This window comes from Vombatus ursinus, unplaced genomic scaffold (assembly GCF_900497805.2).
Source record: "Vombatus ursinus unplaced genomic scaffold, bare-nosed wombat genome assembly UNPS02014932.1, whole genome shotgun sequence".
Lineage (NCBI taxonomy): Eukaryota > Metazoa > Chordata > Mammalia > Diprotodontia > Vombatidae > Vombatus > Vombatus ursinus.
Window position 1 is genome coordinate 4,008,868 of NW_020954710.1, and position 17,944 is coordinate 4,026,811.

The following is a 17,944-nucleotide window of genomic DNA, read 5'->3' on the forward strand; positions in this document are numbered from 1 at the left end:
TCATCACAGTCACAGGATATGAACTGGACTACTATAGAAACCTACACCCATTTCCAGCAGTTCAATTATAATTTGTATATACATCCCCCCACCCCAAATCAATATATCCAGCCTAATCTATCTCTTAAATTAACTCCTCACCAACTGCAGGATACCGCTAAGATGGTCAATATCATATCATCTAGCTCTTCACTCTGTAATGGTTTGCATGAGAGAATCAACACAAGAGTCTTAGAATTAAGTACTGAAAAGTAAATAGGGCAAAGTGAGTCATTGCGCTTTCTTTCCTGGAAGCATAATGATTCCAAGTTACTTCCTAGAGAGAGGAGATGGAAACAGAAAGCCATAGAAAACTTGTCAATAAAATTGTTATGCGGTCAAAAGAAATAAGGTGGTGAACACAATCAAACTTTAGGAGTGTTCATGTATATTTGGCAACAGGGAGACTCCCTGCAAACATCTTGATATACAGGCATAAAATAAACAAATTTTTAACAAAAGTTTTAGATTAAAATGTATTAAAAACCTTTAATCAAAAGAGTAACATTGAGCTGGCTGAACTTAACAGATAGCTTTCTTCACCTCTTGCCAAGCCCAGATCTCGGTCAATACTCTTTTCAACATGGATGCTAAATTACTGAAACTTAACTCTAGTTTTGCTTGGTGGAACAAATCCACATTTATTAAAGTAGAATACTCAAAGAAGCACAGAGACTATGTGTGTCTCAGAACACTATGAAGCTATCAACAGGATACTACAGACTATTGGAATGGTGTTTTTAGAAGAGCAGATACATCCTTCAGATGTGACTTTGTAATATCAGACACCTCCTCAGATTAGAGCTATAATTTTACTTAGGCAGACAATACTAGGTCAGTAGTAAAGGGATGAAAAGAAACCAGTAGGGAAAAAACATGTATAATTTGAAATCAGTGGTCCCTACCATCCTCCTGTCCCCTTTCAGTAATTCACATAACTCTTGCCAGATTTCATTTTCTTTCTTATAATTAAAATAACCTTGAAATGCTTTGAGATACTGAGATGGTACATTATATTTAGAGGATTAAAGGGAAGATTTCAAAAACTCGTACACTAAAGGACTTAGATTGGACTGATAGAGTTGTGTATGTTTTAACAGAAGACCAATGTATCTCTATTCTTTTCCTGTAATGAAAGCTTACAGAAAGGAAAAATGGCTTAGGAAGTGAAGGAAGGAAAAAATGTGGGTTTCTTCTCCATTGCAGTTCTGAGAAGTATGACTTCAATACATGCAAAGTAAAACCACCCCCAGCACTTTTATTATAAACCAACGAAATGGCTTGTTTTCAATATCAAATAACACAGAAATGAGATATGGAAAAAAGCCCATTCGGTCATCCTGTCCACTTCTCTGCCAAGCCACGGTTGTTATCTACGGTGCGCTTCTACTTAAATACTAGCCCACACCCTTTGCTAAGTCTTTCCACTCTCCAGGAGCCTGTCTGCCCTTCCCATCTTCCCATAACTAATTTTACTTACAGATTTGGCTGTTCTTTGTCAGCATAACAGAAGAGAAGGGGACTCAGGCTCCGGGCCAGCTCGTGTTCCTCAAACTGTCCTGCAGCATCTGTCTTTGCATTGTCTTGTCTGAAGATCAGTGGTAAGCCTTTCAGGGAAGAGATAAAGCACAGAAGAATTGCAATGGGTCAGATCCGATGCACCAAGACAAAGGAAACTGAATTCATAGAACCATTACACTGGGGAGCTGGAAGGAACCACACAGAACATATAGTCCAATTCTTACCTTAAGAGGAAAATCTTCTCTATAATATCCCCAATAAATAACCGTCCAACTGCTGACTGAACAACTATAGTAAAGAGGAACTCAATACCTCCGAAAGCAAGTCATTCCATTTTTGGACAGCTCTACTTGTCAGGAAGTTTTCCTTTCTATAGATCTTAAATCCGCCTTTCTGCAGTTTCCATCCACTCTCCTTGCTCCGTTCTCTGGGGCCAAGTGGTATACATCTAATTCCTTGACCACGTGGCAGATCTTCAAATATTTGAGCTGCCATGTCTCTGTAAAACCTTTACTTGCCCAGCTAAAAAGCTTTAGTTTCTCCAACTAGTCCTTGAATGACATAGTCTCCATTGACCTCACCCTTCTGGCTGCCTTCCTCTGGACATGGTCTAGCTTGTCAATCAATGCACATCATAAAAAGCGGTACCCAGAAAAATGCTTCAACATAAATTCAAACAACAGTTGAGATTTTTTAAAAGACAGACCTGAGTGAGAAATGAATATTTTATTCAAAGAGTTTAGAGCGTGGTCCCTGTCCACAGTGGCCAAAGCAGCATCAAAGCTCACGCAAGAGAGGAAGCTGAGGCTCGTGGGAAGCTGAATCTCTTTTAGGAATCAGTGTGCATTAGCTCTGGCTGGCTGAGAAAAGAATCCCACATTCCTAAGGCTGATATAAAGGGGCTAGTAGGCAGAAGCTCAACATACCTGTTTTGTTGATCAGCCAATACGGAGCAGAAATCAAGATTTTCAAGGATCCCTCTGCTCGACACACAATCCGGATGGTGAGATTGAACTGCCGTCGGTTGATATCATACAGTCGCATGCGCACCATGTAGTTTTGGGTCCCAGGAGGAATTAAGAGCTCTTTACATAGCGGGAAATTCTCTAGAGACACTCCTGGAATACACAGATAGAAAGCACTCATTTTCTGAGGGTTCACTGTGGTCTTTCAAAAATGTATTTCAAGGGGGCAGCTAGGTGGCGCAATGGATAGCACACTGGCCTTGAAGTCAGGAGGACCTGAGTTCAAATGTGACCTGAGACCAAACACTTGACACTCACTAGCTGTGTAACCCTGGGCAGGTCACTTAACCCCATTTGCCTAAAAAAAAAGGGAAAAAAAAGTAAAAAAAAAAAAAAAAGTATTTCGAGGAAACTAATTTGGTTTCCTCTAAAATTATCATTCAGGTTAATAATGATTAGAAGCATATAAAAGAAAATAAATTACATCTAACCGGCAAAATATCTTTAAAGTGGTCAAGAACAACACCCTTTCTAACTGGGGTGAGGTAAACTACAGAGCAAACCAGAGGAACTGGAAAAACCATAGGAATTGATATTCAAAATAGCAAAGTACATGTTAAAGAAGAGTCAAGACATCAAGAAAGCAACCAAGTATCTTCTGCATTTAAAAATGCAACACCATGAGTCAGGTGCCATATTAAGACATAACCAATTACTGCTTTCAGACATTATTTTCTTTGCTAGGCACCTTATTTTCCAAAGTAACCAAGTTTTCATATGTCATATATACATCCTTGTGTGTGCATATATCTATGTGTAACTATACAAACATACATATATATGCGTGTATATACGACACATATACACACATGTACACACATGCATGTGACTATATAAATAAATACATAGAGTTTTATTAAGTCCTTCAGGAACTCTTATGAAACTCTTCCTAAGAGGACCAAACTTCAAGAATCAGGTGGTAGGTACTTTCTAGATCCCATCCAAATTACTAAATAAATTAATTTATTTATGAGGTGGTCTCTGGAGTCATAAGGTAAGGATTTACTACTTCAAAAAATTTTTATGTAAATAAGCACACATATCCAAAGAACATGTAGAGCAGCAGGGTGTAGGGAACAGAATAGTGAAAGGAGTCAGAACCCTCCTAGCACTTAGTTCTGAAACTGTGGCCACGTTTCCTAACTGAAACTATGAAATGATGAGGATAATATGTGTTCTGCCTACCTCACAAGGCTGCTGGTGAGGATCAAATGAAAATGTATGCTGAAGCCCTTTGAAACCTATAAAGTGCTACTTCAAATGTAAGTTATTATTCTGTAGAAACCTATTTCAATGAAAAGATTAGGAAAATGGATCAGACTAGAATTATGCTATTTCTGTATTTTAAATTAAATCCTGTAGCCTGTAGAGTCACTGAGACAGCAAGGTCATATTTAAAAGAGACTGGATTATTTGATAACACATCTATTAAGGTTTTCAGGTTACATATATACGTCTTATCTAGAATAGAGAAATATCTACCTGCTATGAGTGTTAAATAATAAACTTTTAAAATGATGATAATCTATCCTATATTTATTATTTCTTTATTCCAAGGATCACTTGACCTACATGATCTCATTAATAATCCTCAGAACTTCCCTGTGAGGTAGGGAGGGGCATCCACCCCACCCCACCTCTATTTTACAGGTAGGAAAAAAATGCAGTTCCCAAGGATTAAATGTCCTGCCAAGGTCAAATTAACAATTAAGGTACAGTGCCAGAAATCAACTTTGTTTAGTGTTCTAAACTAACCTGTGTGAATCAGATATGAGTTTTTTGATCAATTTGGTGTTTTGGAAGTTTAAACATAGTACTACATGATGCCCCTAAAAAAGGCTCTAGTGAGGGTCCTATCTTTGTACCAGGACTATTGGGAAATATTTTCATAGCAGCCAGGGAACATTTTGTGCTGCTCTTAGGCAGGAATAGAGAATGGTATTACTTTAAGACCTTACCCAGCTCAATGTTCTGAGATGTGTCTGCTGTATGCAGGGCTGCCTCTTTGCCAGGTTTCAGCGTCCCATTAATTGGCATTCCTTTAACATAAAAGTCGAGTTCACAAGGTAGCAAGTTACAGATTACCACAGTTGGCAAGAGATAAATTGTGTGCCCAGGCTGTCTGAAAATCTGTTTAGCACTGTCAGAAAATATTTTGGAGGGTATGTAATCTGGATAATTCTCTTTCTTTATAGCCACACAAAACCTATGAAGAAAGAAAGATTGGTGTGAAAATCAACAGACTGAATGGAAAAGCTGTATTTGATCTCTTGCTACTCATGAAGAAGTATAACCTTACAACTGGTTCAACAATCCAATAAAACATTTACAGTTCTTGTGTCTAAATATTGTAGTCATTGATAGCCTGAAAACATTAAGTCAGAAAAACCAATAACGTAGTGTAAGAGAAACCATTTAGGGTAGAGGCCTAGTTCTGAGTCCAATTGCCTGTTGTTCCCTCCTTTATACCCAAACTATCTGGTTTTTCCCTTCCAATAGGATATTAAGAGTTTTCTTTAAAATCCTTCAATACCAATTAAATATGGAAGGCACCAAAACTTTGGAGTATATTTTAATATCTTCATAGGAGCTCCAATAATCCTCCAGCATTACTGACTTCAAGAGCTTACATATGGCTTCATATTACATTACCCCAAAAGGGGTACCAAAAGGTATAATTATTACTCATACCAAATATTAATACATATTTAATAAATAAATATTATTTAATAAATTCATATATTATTTATAGTATATAATATAACAATATATTTGTGTTTATATATAATATATAATTATTTATAATTATAATACATTAATAAATTTAATAAATAAATAAATAAAAATATTACTCATACCAAAAGGTATAATTATTACTCATGTTCAAATGAACAGGGCAATTAAGGCCTGTTCCTACTATTTTTGTTACTGGATCACTACTAGCTACATAGGGCATTATACAGTCCCCAAGAAGTAGCATATAAGCTCTCTAAAATCACAATGACAACAAAACTCTCCACTATCTTCCCATCGTTAAACGTATTTAATTCTCCCACCCCTGAATAAACTGTCAGAGGGTTTGTGTATACAAGTTTCTATAACTCTGCCATTTAATTTATAGGCTAAAAAATTCAGATCAAATAATGAAAATAAGAACTGTGATAAACAGTAAGTTTTTTGATTCACTGAGTTAGAAATTATAATCTGAAATTTTTCTTTAAACAAAGTGAATGGATTTCTCTACAATATCTCAGCTAACTTCACTTCCCATGCCTGGAATCCTCCTCTCCCTATTAGATGTGTCCTTCCTGGAACCTCTATTTTGATGAAGGCTCAACAAGATGTCTTTCATTCTCTTAACTATAGCACTGTGCCTCAGCTGCCTTCTCCTTCCATCCCTTCTTATCCTCCCATCCCTTCTTATCCTCCCTCCCTCCAACCCCCCACCCCAGCTTCTCCCAGAACCTCATTTTGAGGGAGGGCCCAGCTCAGTTGTCCTTCATTCTCCAGGCATCTTCATGCCCCCAGTGGGTTCCTTCCTCCCATCTGCCTAATTACTTTTCAGCTCCTTTATGTGTTGCCTTCCCCTACCAGAATGTAATATCCCAGCCCTGTTGAAGGCAGGGACTATCTTTCTTTTTGCTTGCATTTGTATCCCTAGGGCTTAGCATAACACCCAGCACATAGGAAATGCTTAAAAAATGCTTTCTGACTTGACTTGAATGTTTATCTTTGCAAGTAAGCAACCAAGCTAATAAGGACTGACCTTAAAATAAGTTTAGTCTTAGTCTGAAATAGTCTAGTATTACTCATGACAAATGAGACAGCATATACTAAAGTACTTTATAACCATAAAATGCAATGTCTAAGCTGCTCGTGTGTTTTTCTACCAACATTATACCTGGTACATCATCTCTGGTCTTCAAACAGGAATAGCTGAGACCCAAAAGGTCTAGACAATGCCATCAAAGCCCCCAAGCAAGTAAGTGACAAAATGTGAATCCACTTGACCATCCCTATTTCTAACTACTCCTAAATACTAGGAAAGTAGGGTGCTGGGTTGTTTTCCATACTTTTCAGGCTCATGTTTATATTTTAATAGGTGACCTTGTCCTACACATATTAGATTTCAAGCTTACTCAAGTAGAAACCATGTAGTCTTAAGAATTCCAACACAAGAAGACCTAACAGACTTCAAGTTATCTTATAAGATTCTCAATACATATAAATGAATTCATTCTTCCATTAAAGATTCTGAAATAAAGAGAAGGAATTCTCTGTTTCCTTTAATCTTTCAAGATGGCCAATGCCGCCTACCTCACGATTTTATCCTAAAGAAGGAAAAAAAATGAAACACTACCTGGGACTTACATACCTGAAAAATCTGCTTTTTTCTGTATCCATCGAGTGGCACTCTCTTTTGCTGCTACTAACTTCTGTGGTCTTCACTACTGTAGTCCAGTGGATTGGAGTCTTACAAAAAAACACTCCCATCCCTTTGGGCCGGGCTTGTAACCGCCAAGAGGTGAGGTGTAACGGGACTGCAAACGAATCCCCTGGCAGGATGGCTGGAAGCACGACAGGCTCTGCAACAGAAAATGGACGTGGATCTCTAACGCAAAGATACTCAAAAGGTAGTACACGTACAGACTGCTTGAGAAAATATATCCTTCTTCCCGGGGAAGAAAGGGAGGAGCTAGAACTTACTGTCAGGAGCAGAGGGGCTGTCCAGCCTTAGCTCCATTGGTGTCTCCAGCCTGTTCTTCACAATCAGAGCTGAGCGGACAGTGATGACCTTTCGAGCACTGCCTTCCATGGTCACTGCAAAAACCACCCGGACCGGTGGGAGTGAAGAGAACTATAGGATTGGTTATAAACAGAGAAAGAATACTGCTGTGATTCTGAAGATGTGCAAAAAAACGCAATGATACTATCTAAAATGCCGAAGTCAGAGGTTCAGCGGAATTTGTAAAGTTTTTTATTATTCCTCTTCTTTTTACTAATGAAATAACAACAGCTGTTCTTTAAACCATTTGGCCTTGGGGCCCACTGAAATTTTAGATTTAAGGACAGCAAATGAATAAACGAATGAATGAATGAATAAGCCTCAATGCTGCTTTTCTTTAAACAGTCTACAAAGATGATATACAGTCACAAAATAAAGTCAGCTTTTAGACACATGCCTCTCACTTCCAAGACATTGTATGAGGCTGTGAGATTAAAGCAACAATCTTCCAAAATTCTAGACTTCTAGTTATTAGAAATAGATTTTAAAGGGCAATTTCAAATGCCCTTCAGTCTCCTACAGCCAGAATTTACATACTGTTCAAAATGTGGTTCGTTAAATGAATGCAATCATCATTTCTTCAATGAACGTTTGTTGTATGCTTCCTCTCTGTACAACCCCTGTTAAATACCAAATGTGATAAAATGAATAAGGCAAAGTTCCTGTTCTCATGGACATTCTTGAAGGAAACAGAAGACATGGCATCAGAGGCATCAGAAGTTGAAAGGCCAGCTTGGCTACTATTTGTGTGACCGTGAATGTGCTGTCATCCTTATGTCCCTCCTCACTGGAATACTGGACACTGACCCAAGCAAGCTGGGCTCTGATAAGTGAGCTTTAACTCACCGTGTCCTGAGCTTGGTATCCATGACACTTACCAGTCATCCAAGCACCATGCTGCCATGCTACTTTTTCTTTCCAGTTCTCCTTTTATGAATCTCCTCCCATCAGAACATAAGCTCCTTGAGGGCAGGAGTCATCATGCTTGCTTCTATGTGTGTCCTCAGCACCTTATAGGTGCCTAGTACATAATAGGCACTTAATGAAGGCCCTATCAGTTCACCTCTCTAGACCTTGCTTCCCTCATTTGGAAAATGAAGAAGAGGTTGGATTAGATGACCTCTAAGCTTTCTTTCCAGCTTGAAATTTCTGATCCTTTGGACAGAAATATGTCAAATATGGCATGATAAAGACTTAAAAGAGATACAGAAAAGTTTTATGAGCATTTAAAGAAAAGAGATTGCTTTGGACTGGATAGGCCAAAGTTGGCAAGGAGGAGGTGGCACTTGGGATAGCCCTAGAAAAATAAATAGGATTTCAACAAGTAGCCAAAGGAAGGTGACACTCCTGGCACAAGAAACTATATGAGCAAAGTCATGGATTTCATCTTAGTGGCTGTGTGACTCTGGAATGGGGAACAGATTCAGAGATGCTATGGAAGGAGAAATAACAATATTTGGCAAATGATTGGATATATGGGCTAAGTAAGAGTGAAGAGTCAAGAATAGCACTTAGATTATGAACCGAGGTGACTAAAAGAATGGTGGTATGCTAGAGAGAAATACAGAAGTTTAGAAGAGGAGTAAGTTTGGGGAGAAAGATAGGTTCTATTTTGAACACGTTAAGTTTGAGATACCTTTGAAACAAATCCAAATCAAAATATCTAATAGGGCCTTGGTGGTTTGGGACGGGAGCTCAGGAGAAAGATTATGGCTAAATAAATTAATCTGGGTGTCTGCTGCATAGAGATCATAACTAAACCTATGAAAGCTGATAAGATCCTCAATTGAGAGAGGGTAAAAATAGAAGAGGGTGCAGGACAAATCCTTCAGGGTCACCACAGTTAGAGGACCTAACATGGATGATGATCTAGCAAGGGAGACTGAGGATACATTAGACAGGCAGGAAGAAAACCAACAAAGCATTGTGTGAGTAGATGCTATTATTATACCTGTTTTACAATCAAGGAAACTGAGATAAACAGAAGTTAAGTGACTAGCCCAGAATCACACAGCCAATAAGGGTCTGGGGCCAAATCTGAAATCAGATCTAACTGACTCTAGACCCAGAACTCTATCCACTGTGCCATCAACTGCTGGAATGTGCCTGTACCACAATTTGCCTAGCCATTCTACAATTGATGGGCATCTTCTTTTTTCCAGATCTTTGCTAATACAAAAAGAACACCACCATAAAAGCAAAAAGTTGGGAAAAAACTGTGCATCAACAACTGTGGAACAAATGAACTACAGTGTACATATGAAATGGAATATTACTGTGCCGTAAGAAACAACAAATAGAAGGATATATGGAAACAACCATCCTTAAACAATACAAAGTGAAGACAGCCGAATGAAAAGAAGAAGATACATGACAACTTCTAACATGCTAACTTTGCTTTTGGGTCAGATCTCTGATTTCATCAATGTAGGGAACTCTGGGGTTGTAAACTCCCTGCACCAATGAAAATTAGTAACTCATCTCTCACTTGAAATCTCCCACATTAGTCATACCCTCCTCACAAAAATAAGAAAAGATAAGAAAATACGCTTTAATCTGTGTTCTTTGTCCATCAGCTCTCTTTCTGAAAGTGGATGGCATGTTTCATCATGAGTCCTTTGGAATTATAGTTGGTCATTGTATTGATCAGAGTTTCTAAGTCTTTAAAAGGTGATTATCTGTACAATATTGTTGTTACTATATAAACTGTTCTCCTGGTTCTGCTCACTTTACTTTCCATTAGTTCATACAAGTTTTCCCAGGTTTCTCTGAAACTATGCCCATCATCATTTTTTACAGAACAATATTCCATCCCATTCATACACTGTAACTTGTTCAGTCATTCCCTAACTGACGGACGTCTCCTCAATTTCCAATTCTTTGCCACCACAAAAAGAGCTACTATAAATATTTTTGTACATATGGGTCCTTTTTCCTTTTTGCTTTATCTCTTTGGGGCACCACTTAGTAGTGGTATCGCGGGCTTGAAAAATATGCATAATTTAATAACTTTGGGGGTATAGTTTCAAATTGCTTTATAGAATGGTTGGACTAGTTCACAGCTCCACCAACATCTGTCATATTCCTTTTCTCCCAACTTAGCCAATATGATGGGAGGTGGTATCTCAGACTTTTTTTTTTATTACATTTGTCTAACTATTCATAATTTAGAGAATTTTTTCATATGACTATTGATAGTTTGGATTTCTTCCTGTGAAAACTATTCATACCCTTTGACCATTTATCAACTGGAAAATGGCTCCTATTCTTATAAATTTGAATCAGTTCCCCATACTACATGTCTTAGAAATGAGACCTTTATCAGAAATGTGTTGCAAAAATTCTTCCCCAATTCCTGTCTCTTAAAATTTCAGCTGCATTGGTTTTGTTTGTGCAAAAACTTCATTTTATGTAATCAGAATTGTCCATTTTACCTCCTGTGATCCTCTCATCTATTTTTTGATCATGAGTCATTCTTCTATCCATAGATTTAATAGGTAATTATTTACATGCTCCTCTAATTTGTTTTCTTTTATGCTAAATCATGAACCCATTTAAACTTTATCTTGATATACAGTGTGAGATGTTGGTCTTTTTTCCAATTTTTCCAACAGTTTTTGTTGAATAGTGAGTTCTTGCCCTATGAGTTGGCATCTTTGTGTTTATCAAACACTAGGTTATTGTACTCATTTGCTTTTGTATACTGTGTACCTAATCTCTTTTTCTGATCAACTTCTCTGTTTTTTAATTAGCAACAAATCATTTAGGTGATTATGGCTTTGTAGTATAGTTTGAAATCTTGTTTTACTTATTAATTCGATGTTTTTATTTTTTAACTTTCAATTTTATCAATCTGTCCCTGATTTTCAGGACATCTATTCTGATGTTTGGGGTTTTTTAATTTGTTGATTTTTCTAGTTGTTGTTTCAAGTTGCAGACACAATTCACTGATCTGCTCTTTCTCTATTTTACTAATGAAAGCCCTGAGAAACAGAAAATTTCCTCTAAGTACTGCTTTGGCTGCGTCCCCCAAAACATGATATGTTGTCTCATTGTTGTCAACATTTTTAATGAAACCGATTGTTTCCATAATTTATTCTTTAACCCACTCATTCTTTAGGATTAAGTTATTTAGTTTCCAAATAATTTTTAATCTTTGCTTCAAAGGCCCTCTATTTAATGTAATTTTTATTGCATTATGATGAGTAAAAGATGCACTTAATATTGCTGCTTTTCTGCATTTAATGAAGTTTTTATACACTGTCAACACATTGTCAATTTCTGTGAAAGTACTACGCATGAATAATCTCCAGAGATTAATTATATCTCACTTTACTGAAATTCTATTCAGGTCCTTAACTTCTTTCTTGTTTATTTTTTAGTTAGATTTATCTAGATCTGAGAGGGATAAATTAAATTTCCCCACTGTTATTGTTTTAATATCTATTTCTTCCTGTAACTCACTTAACTTTTCCTTGGAAGAATTTAGATGTTATATCATTTGGAGAATATTTGTTCAGTATTGATATTAATTTATCGTCTTCAGTACCTTTTAGCAAAATGTAGTTTCCCTGTTTATTTCTTTTAATTAGGTCTATTTTTGCCAGTACTTTGTCTGAGATGATGATTGCTACCCCTACCTTTTTAACTTCAGCTGAAGTATAATAGATTCTGCTCCAGCCCCTTATTTTAACTGTGCATCTTTTGTTTCAAGCATGTATCTTGTAAAGGGCATATTGCTAGATTCTAATTTCTAATCCTTCTGCTATTCTCTTCTGTTTTATGAGTTTATTCATCCCATTCACACTCAACAGTTATAACTGCTGGGTATTTCTCTTCATCCTATTCACTTATACTTTTCCCACTCTTTTCTCCCCAGCTTGTCTTCAAAGGTTTGTTTTACTTCTGTCTAATGCCTCCTTTAACCTGTCCTCTCTCTTATTTCTTCCATTTCTCTTAACCTCTTTCTCTCCTGTTTCCTTGTTGGTTAAGATGTATTTCTGCACCCAACTGTGTGTATGCGTATTTTTCCTTCCTTTGATCAGTTCGGATTAGAATAAGGTTCAAGTGTCACTGCTTTCCCCCCAACATACCTGTACTGACTCCAACAAATTGCATAAACTCTTCCTGATGTACTACATTTATGTGAGATAATTTCCCCCATTCTTCTTCCCTATCTTTTCCATTCTTCTTCTGAGATAATCAAAACATAACAGAATGACTCTTGGGCCCTCTGATGGTAACAGAAGTCTGAAAGGCTACACACACACACACACACACACACACACACACACACACACGTATACTCCCTACACAAGAATGCAAGCAGTTTAATCTTTTAGTACCTTATTGCTCACTCATGTTAATTTTTTTATGCTTTTCTAGTCCTGTGTTTGTATGTCAAATCTTCTCCTCAGCTCTAGTCATTTCATCAGGAACACTTGGAAGACTTCTATGGCATTAAAGGTGTCTTTCTCCTGTAAGTTCGTACTCAGTTTTGCTGTGTATGTTTTATTGGTTGTAAGTCTGGATCCTTTACCTTCTCGAATATCATGTTCTGAGCTCTCTTACGTGTTCCTTACTGTGGCCCTTCTCTTTCTGGCTGCTTGCAGTATTTTTCCCTTGGCTAGGGGTGGGGCTGGAAAGGGGCTCTAGATTTTGGCTGTAATATTCTTCACAGTTTTCATTTGGGTGTTTACTTTAGCAAATGACTTCCCACTTCTATGTCGCCTTCTGGTCCTAAGAGATCTGGATACTTTAAGGCTCGGCTTGTAGATATTTTCAAGTCTCTTCTAGGTTTATGTCTGGAGCTTCCCTGTCACCATAATAGCTCTTCATGGGGGATTCTTTTTTAGTTTGCTCATTTTTCCAGCTTACTTCTTGACTTTGGACTTTACACTAGTGTTGGCTCTGGACACTTGCGGGTGGCGGGTGGGAGAGGAGGAAGCGATGTCTGGCTTGAGTCCTGTCCTATCACATCCTTCTGCTGCTTTCACAGCTCAGGCCAGGGCTTGAAAGCCTTCAGTGATCCCAACAACGTGTGATCCAGGGTAAGCTCTGTTCACTGTCCTCCTGGTCTGAGCTCTGCGAGTTCCGGACTCAAGTGTGGGTCTATTGGTTTGTTCCTGGGTGGAGGTTTCACTTCTAGACTCAGCTATTATCAGCCCACCAGGAGGCTCTGCAGGATCAAGGTGACCGAACTGCTAGCTCTCCCTTGGTCTAAGACTCTGGCCCTGGTTACCGCACTGCAGGCTTCCATGTTGGGTCAGAGGCTAGAAGCTAGAAATAAGACCCTGTTCTGCTCCTGGGGTCAGAGCAATACCTCGATCAACATGCTGTTAGGGTACATGATCATCAAGGACCACTTCTCTCTGCCCTGGTTCTACTGGGATTCAGCCCTGGGAACTGGCTAATGAGTCAAAAAACCTGCTAAAGAGGACCCACCTGTGCACCGCCTGCCAGTTCAGGGACCTCTGGGACCTCCGTGTACTCCAGTTCTTCCTGCCCTGATGCCACCTTGGCCCTCTGTCCTTCGGCAATAGCCAGCACCACATGCGCTCCCGGCTAAACCCTATCTACCAGAGGCCTCGTACCTCTCTGTCTATCTCTCTACGCCACCCTGGGCTAGAAAAATGACTCACTGTGACTTTTCTTGATCAGAATTCTGCCCGGTGCATTTCCCAGATCTTTGTGGAGCAAATTTAGTGGTTAGGCTGTACTACTTCTTCTCACTGCACCATCTTGACTCTGCCTCCTGTAGCTTATAATCCCAAAGAGTTTCTGGGGTACCAAGGACTTGCATCTAGGTCTTGCTATCAGCTGTACCACAGTGTTTTATTTCACACTTACATCTATGGAAAGGAAGATACTTTTAAATGGCAACAAAACTAAATAAATAATGGATAAAGTTGTAATAACTTAATAAAAACTTATTAAAAGCTAAAGCACATAACCTTCCTGTCTCTAATAAATACTAAAGTGCAAGATTGTTGACTGATAACAATAAATATTAAATTATAATAGTATAAGGTTATAAGTATTATTAATCGTAGTTGATCTTTTGAATGATTTTGTTTAATGGTTTTCTGGGACTATGCTGGGAAGTGCTGCATAATTTTAAAATGTTTAAAAGGTGTATATGATGGAGATACACAAGATTTGTCAATAAAAAGGTCACACAATAGCAAAAATGCTCATTCTGTGTTCTGAAGAACTTTACAAGAAAGATCTTAATATCAGCAATAACCACAATGGTGTGGTTAGTAATGTAGAGCCAGACATTCTGGAGAATGAAGTCAAGTCAAATGAAATCCCTAAGGCAAGTGGGCCTTAGGAAGTATCACTAACAATAAGGTTAGGGAGGTGACAAAATCCCAGCTGAGCTATTTAAACCCTAAAAGATAATGCTATCCAAGTGCTGCACTCAATGTGCCAGCAAATTTGGAAAACTCAACAGTGGCTATTGGATTGGAAAAGATTACTTTAAGTTCCAATCCTAAAGAACGGCAATACCAAGGAATGTTCAAATTACCAAACAATTGCACTCAATTCACACATCAGCAAGGTTACGTTTAAGATTCTGCAAGCTAGGCTTCAGCAATATGTGAACTGAGAATTACCAGAAGGGCGGGCTGGTTTTTGAAGAGGCAGAGGAACTAGAGACCAAATTTGCCAACATTTGCTGGATTATGGAGAAAGCAAGGGAATTCCAGAAAAAATACCTACTTCTGCTTCATTGACTACACTAAAGTCTTTGACTGTGTGGATCACAACAAAATGTGGTAAGTCCTCACAGAGATGGGAGTGCCAGATCATCTTACTTGTCTCCTGAGGAACCTTTATGCAACAGTTAGAACTGAGCATAGAACAACTGATTGGTTTAAGATTAGAAAAGGAGCACAACAAGGCTATATGTTGTTACTTTTTTTTTTTTTAACTTGTATGCAGAGTACAACATGCGATGTGCCAGGCCGTATGAATCCAAAGCCAGAATTAAGGTTGTCAGGAGGAATATTCAACAATCTCAGATATGCAGATGATACCCCGCTGATGGCAGAAAGTGAAGAGGAATTAAGAAGCCTCTCGATAAAGACGAACGAGGAGAGTGTAAAAGCTGACTTGAAGCTTAATATGAACTTGAAGCAGAGGGAGAGGAATAGAAGCAGTGTCAGATTTTATATTCTTGAGCTCAAAGATCACTGCAGACAGTGACTGCAGCCATGAAATTAAGAAGACAGTTTCTCCTTGGAAGGAAAGCTTTCAAATTGTGGGGCCAGAGAAGACTTTTGAGAGTCCCTCGGACAGTGAGGAGATCTAAAGAAATTAATTCAGTCTTTTGATTGGAAGGACAAATACTGAAACTTAAATACTTTCACCACATAATGAGAAGAATGGATTCTTTGGAAAAGACCCTGATATTGGGAAAGATTAAATGTAAAAGGAAATGGGGTTGACAAAAGATGAGATGGAGAGTGTCATGGAAGCAACGAACATGAGCTTGGACAGCCTCTGGGAGATAGCAGAGGATAGAAGGGCCTAGTACGCTGTGATCCATGAGGTCACGAAGAGTGAGACATGACTAAATGACTGACCAAGTGAACAAAAACAACGCTCTGAAGAGAAATAGTTTCTTTAACTACTATTCTTAAAACGTGTGCCCAGAACACACTGGCAACGCTCTTTAATTAAAAGAACAAATGATACCACATCTGGGTTTTTTGCACAGTCAACTTCTTTATTAAAATAAACAGAATCTGAACCAACCTCATAAAACAATGAAATGAAGACCAGTGCATTTTACAAAAAAAAACAAACAAAAAAAAAAACAAAAAAACCCAAAAAACATCAGTCATGCTTTCACGAAGTGCCAATGAAAAGGCTGACATCCCTCTGGAGGGTCTACACAGAGCCAAGATTTCCAGATCTCAAGATGGCCAAAACTAAGGTGCCCCCACTGATCCAATGCTTTACTTGTAAAGCCCTGACAAATTCATTGCTGAAGAGCGGTCAGTTAAATCTTAACTCTATCCTCAGGCTTAGATGCCCCAAAGTCCACATTTCAAAACCCAACACCTTCAAGGACAGAATTCTAAGCAGAAATGTGAAGGCTATCTTGTGATGATCCTTCAAAAAAACCAGTTGTTGGAGAAAATATTACTATTTTTCAATCTTCCTCATTCTTGTATTTGGCTGCCCATAGCTTTTGTTTACATCCTCATCCTGGAAGAAAAGTCCTTGGAATCATGCCATATTTGTCTTATTCTGACCTACTTAGTCTCAGCTATAAAGTGTCCGTGAAAGATTGTTTTAGTGAGGTTTCACAGAAGGAATGAGCTTTATAAACTTAATGTATCATCATTAAAAGAAAAGGGTGAAGAGCAATTCCATTTGCACTAGGAATCACTGTAGAACACATTCATCAGAAATAACAGTGTGGTCTGATTCACAGAATATAAATAATAAACATGAAATCATAATAATAAAAGCTATACTCACATAGACCTGAGGATGTATTATATTTGTTCTGCTGCTAGGGCTGCCAATCTAAAAAAAAACCCAGAAGTTAAACAATCAGCACAAAACACATGATGTAAAGATACCAAATTCTAATACCTTATTTTTTAAAAATTTACTAAATTTACTAATCTGGATTAACAAACTATCAGGGAACAGTTATCTTCAATATAAGGCTCACTTATCCATTCAACTATTATTTACTGAATATCCCTTATTTGCCAGACACTTTGGGGGCTACAAAGATGAATAATATAATTCTTTCCTTCATGATTCACTATTATATCCCATTAAATGGATGCTCCTTTCATGCATTTAAATAAAGTGTTCCTGTTTTTACACAATACCTACTACCTAACAGAAAGTGTTAAAGAAGGGGGGAGAAGAATGGAAAAGAAAACAAAAATATCAGAAACTAGGTTCTCAGCTGATGCTAGGAATTAAAATCTAGTCAAAAATGAAGACAATCCACTTAAAAAGTTTTACTGAATACTGTCTAAACCTCACTTTTTAATTTACACTAATGCAAAAAGCAAGGCATACTTGTTACAGGTATTTGGGGTAATAGGGCTCAACTGGAACATTCCTTTCATTGCCAAAGGTATGAATTCCAGGAATTTTTAAGGTTCTGGAGGGAAAAAGATGGAAATTGACATGGCATAATGTTCAAGATGAACACAAAACTGAGCAAAGCAGCCTCAGCTACAGCAGATTAGCACTTACATATTCATCAGTGGAAAATAAGTGAAAAATTAGCCCAGAGGAATTAAGAACTGGCTGATGGGCAAATGAGCCTGCAGTTGCTGTAACCGCTAAGTCTCTCAAGATTCCTCCTTTGCTGCACGTGTTTATTATTGATGCTACTAATAGCATTCTCTTACACCTTTCAATACTATAAATAATCCTATAAAGTATAGATCAGCACAAGACAAAGGATGAGAGTAGGTATGAAGATGAATGATGAGAAACTAAAATGGCTAGGGGAAAAGGGGAGCCAGGGAAATGCCTACATCTGTCTCCAATAAGAATTAGGAGAGGTAGGGATAATGGGTAACTAGAT

General features: G+C 38.0%; 1 protein-coding gene across 6 annotated transcripts in view; it reads right to left on the reverse strand.

Moving 5' to 3' along the window:
- The window catches only part of VPS13D (vacuolar protein sorting 13 homolog D), a 329,312-nt gene that overhangs the window by 182,828 nt on the left and 128,540 nt on the right, over positions 1-17,944 (reverse strand). For all 6 annotated transcript variants that reach the window (XM_027843937.1, XM_027843939.1, XM_027843934.1 and 3 more), the window contains 6 exons: positions 16,867-16,914; positions 7,293-7,443; positions 6,961-7,171; positions 4,544-4,791; positions 2,487-2,678; positions 1,520-1,646 (listed from right to left, as the gene is read on the reverse strand). In XM_027843937.1, coding sequence (XP_027699738.1) covers positions 1,520-1,646; positions 2,487-2,678; positions 4,544-4,791; positions 6,961-7,171; positions 7,293-7,443; positions 16,867-16,914 — 977 coding nt within the window. The remainder of the gene's footprint in view (positions 1-1,519; positions 1,647-2,486; positions 2,679-4,543; positions 4,792-6,960; positions 7,172-7,292; positions 7,444-16,866; positions 16,915-17,944) is intronic.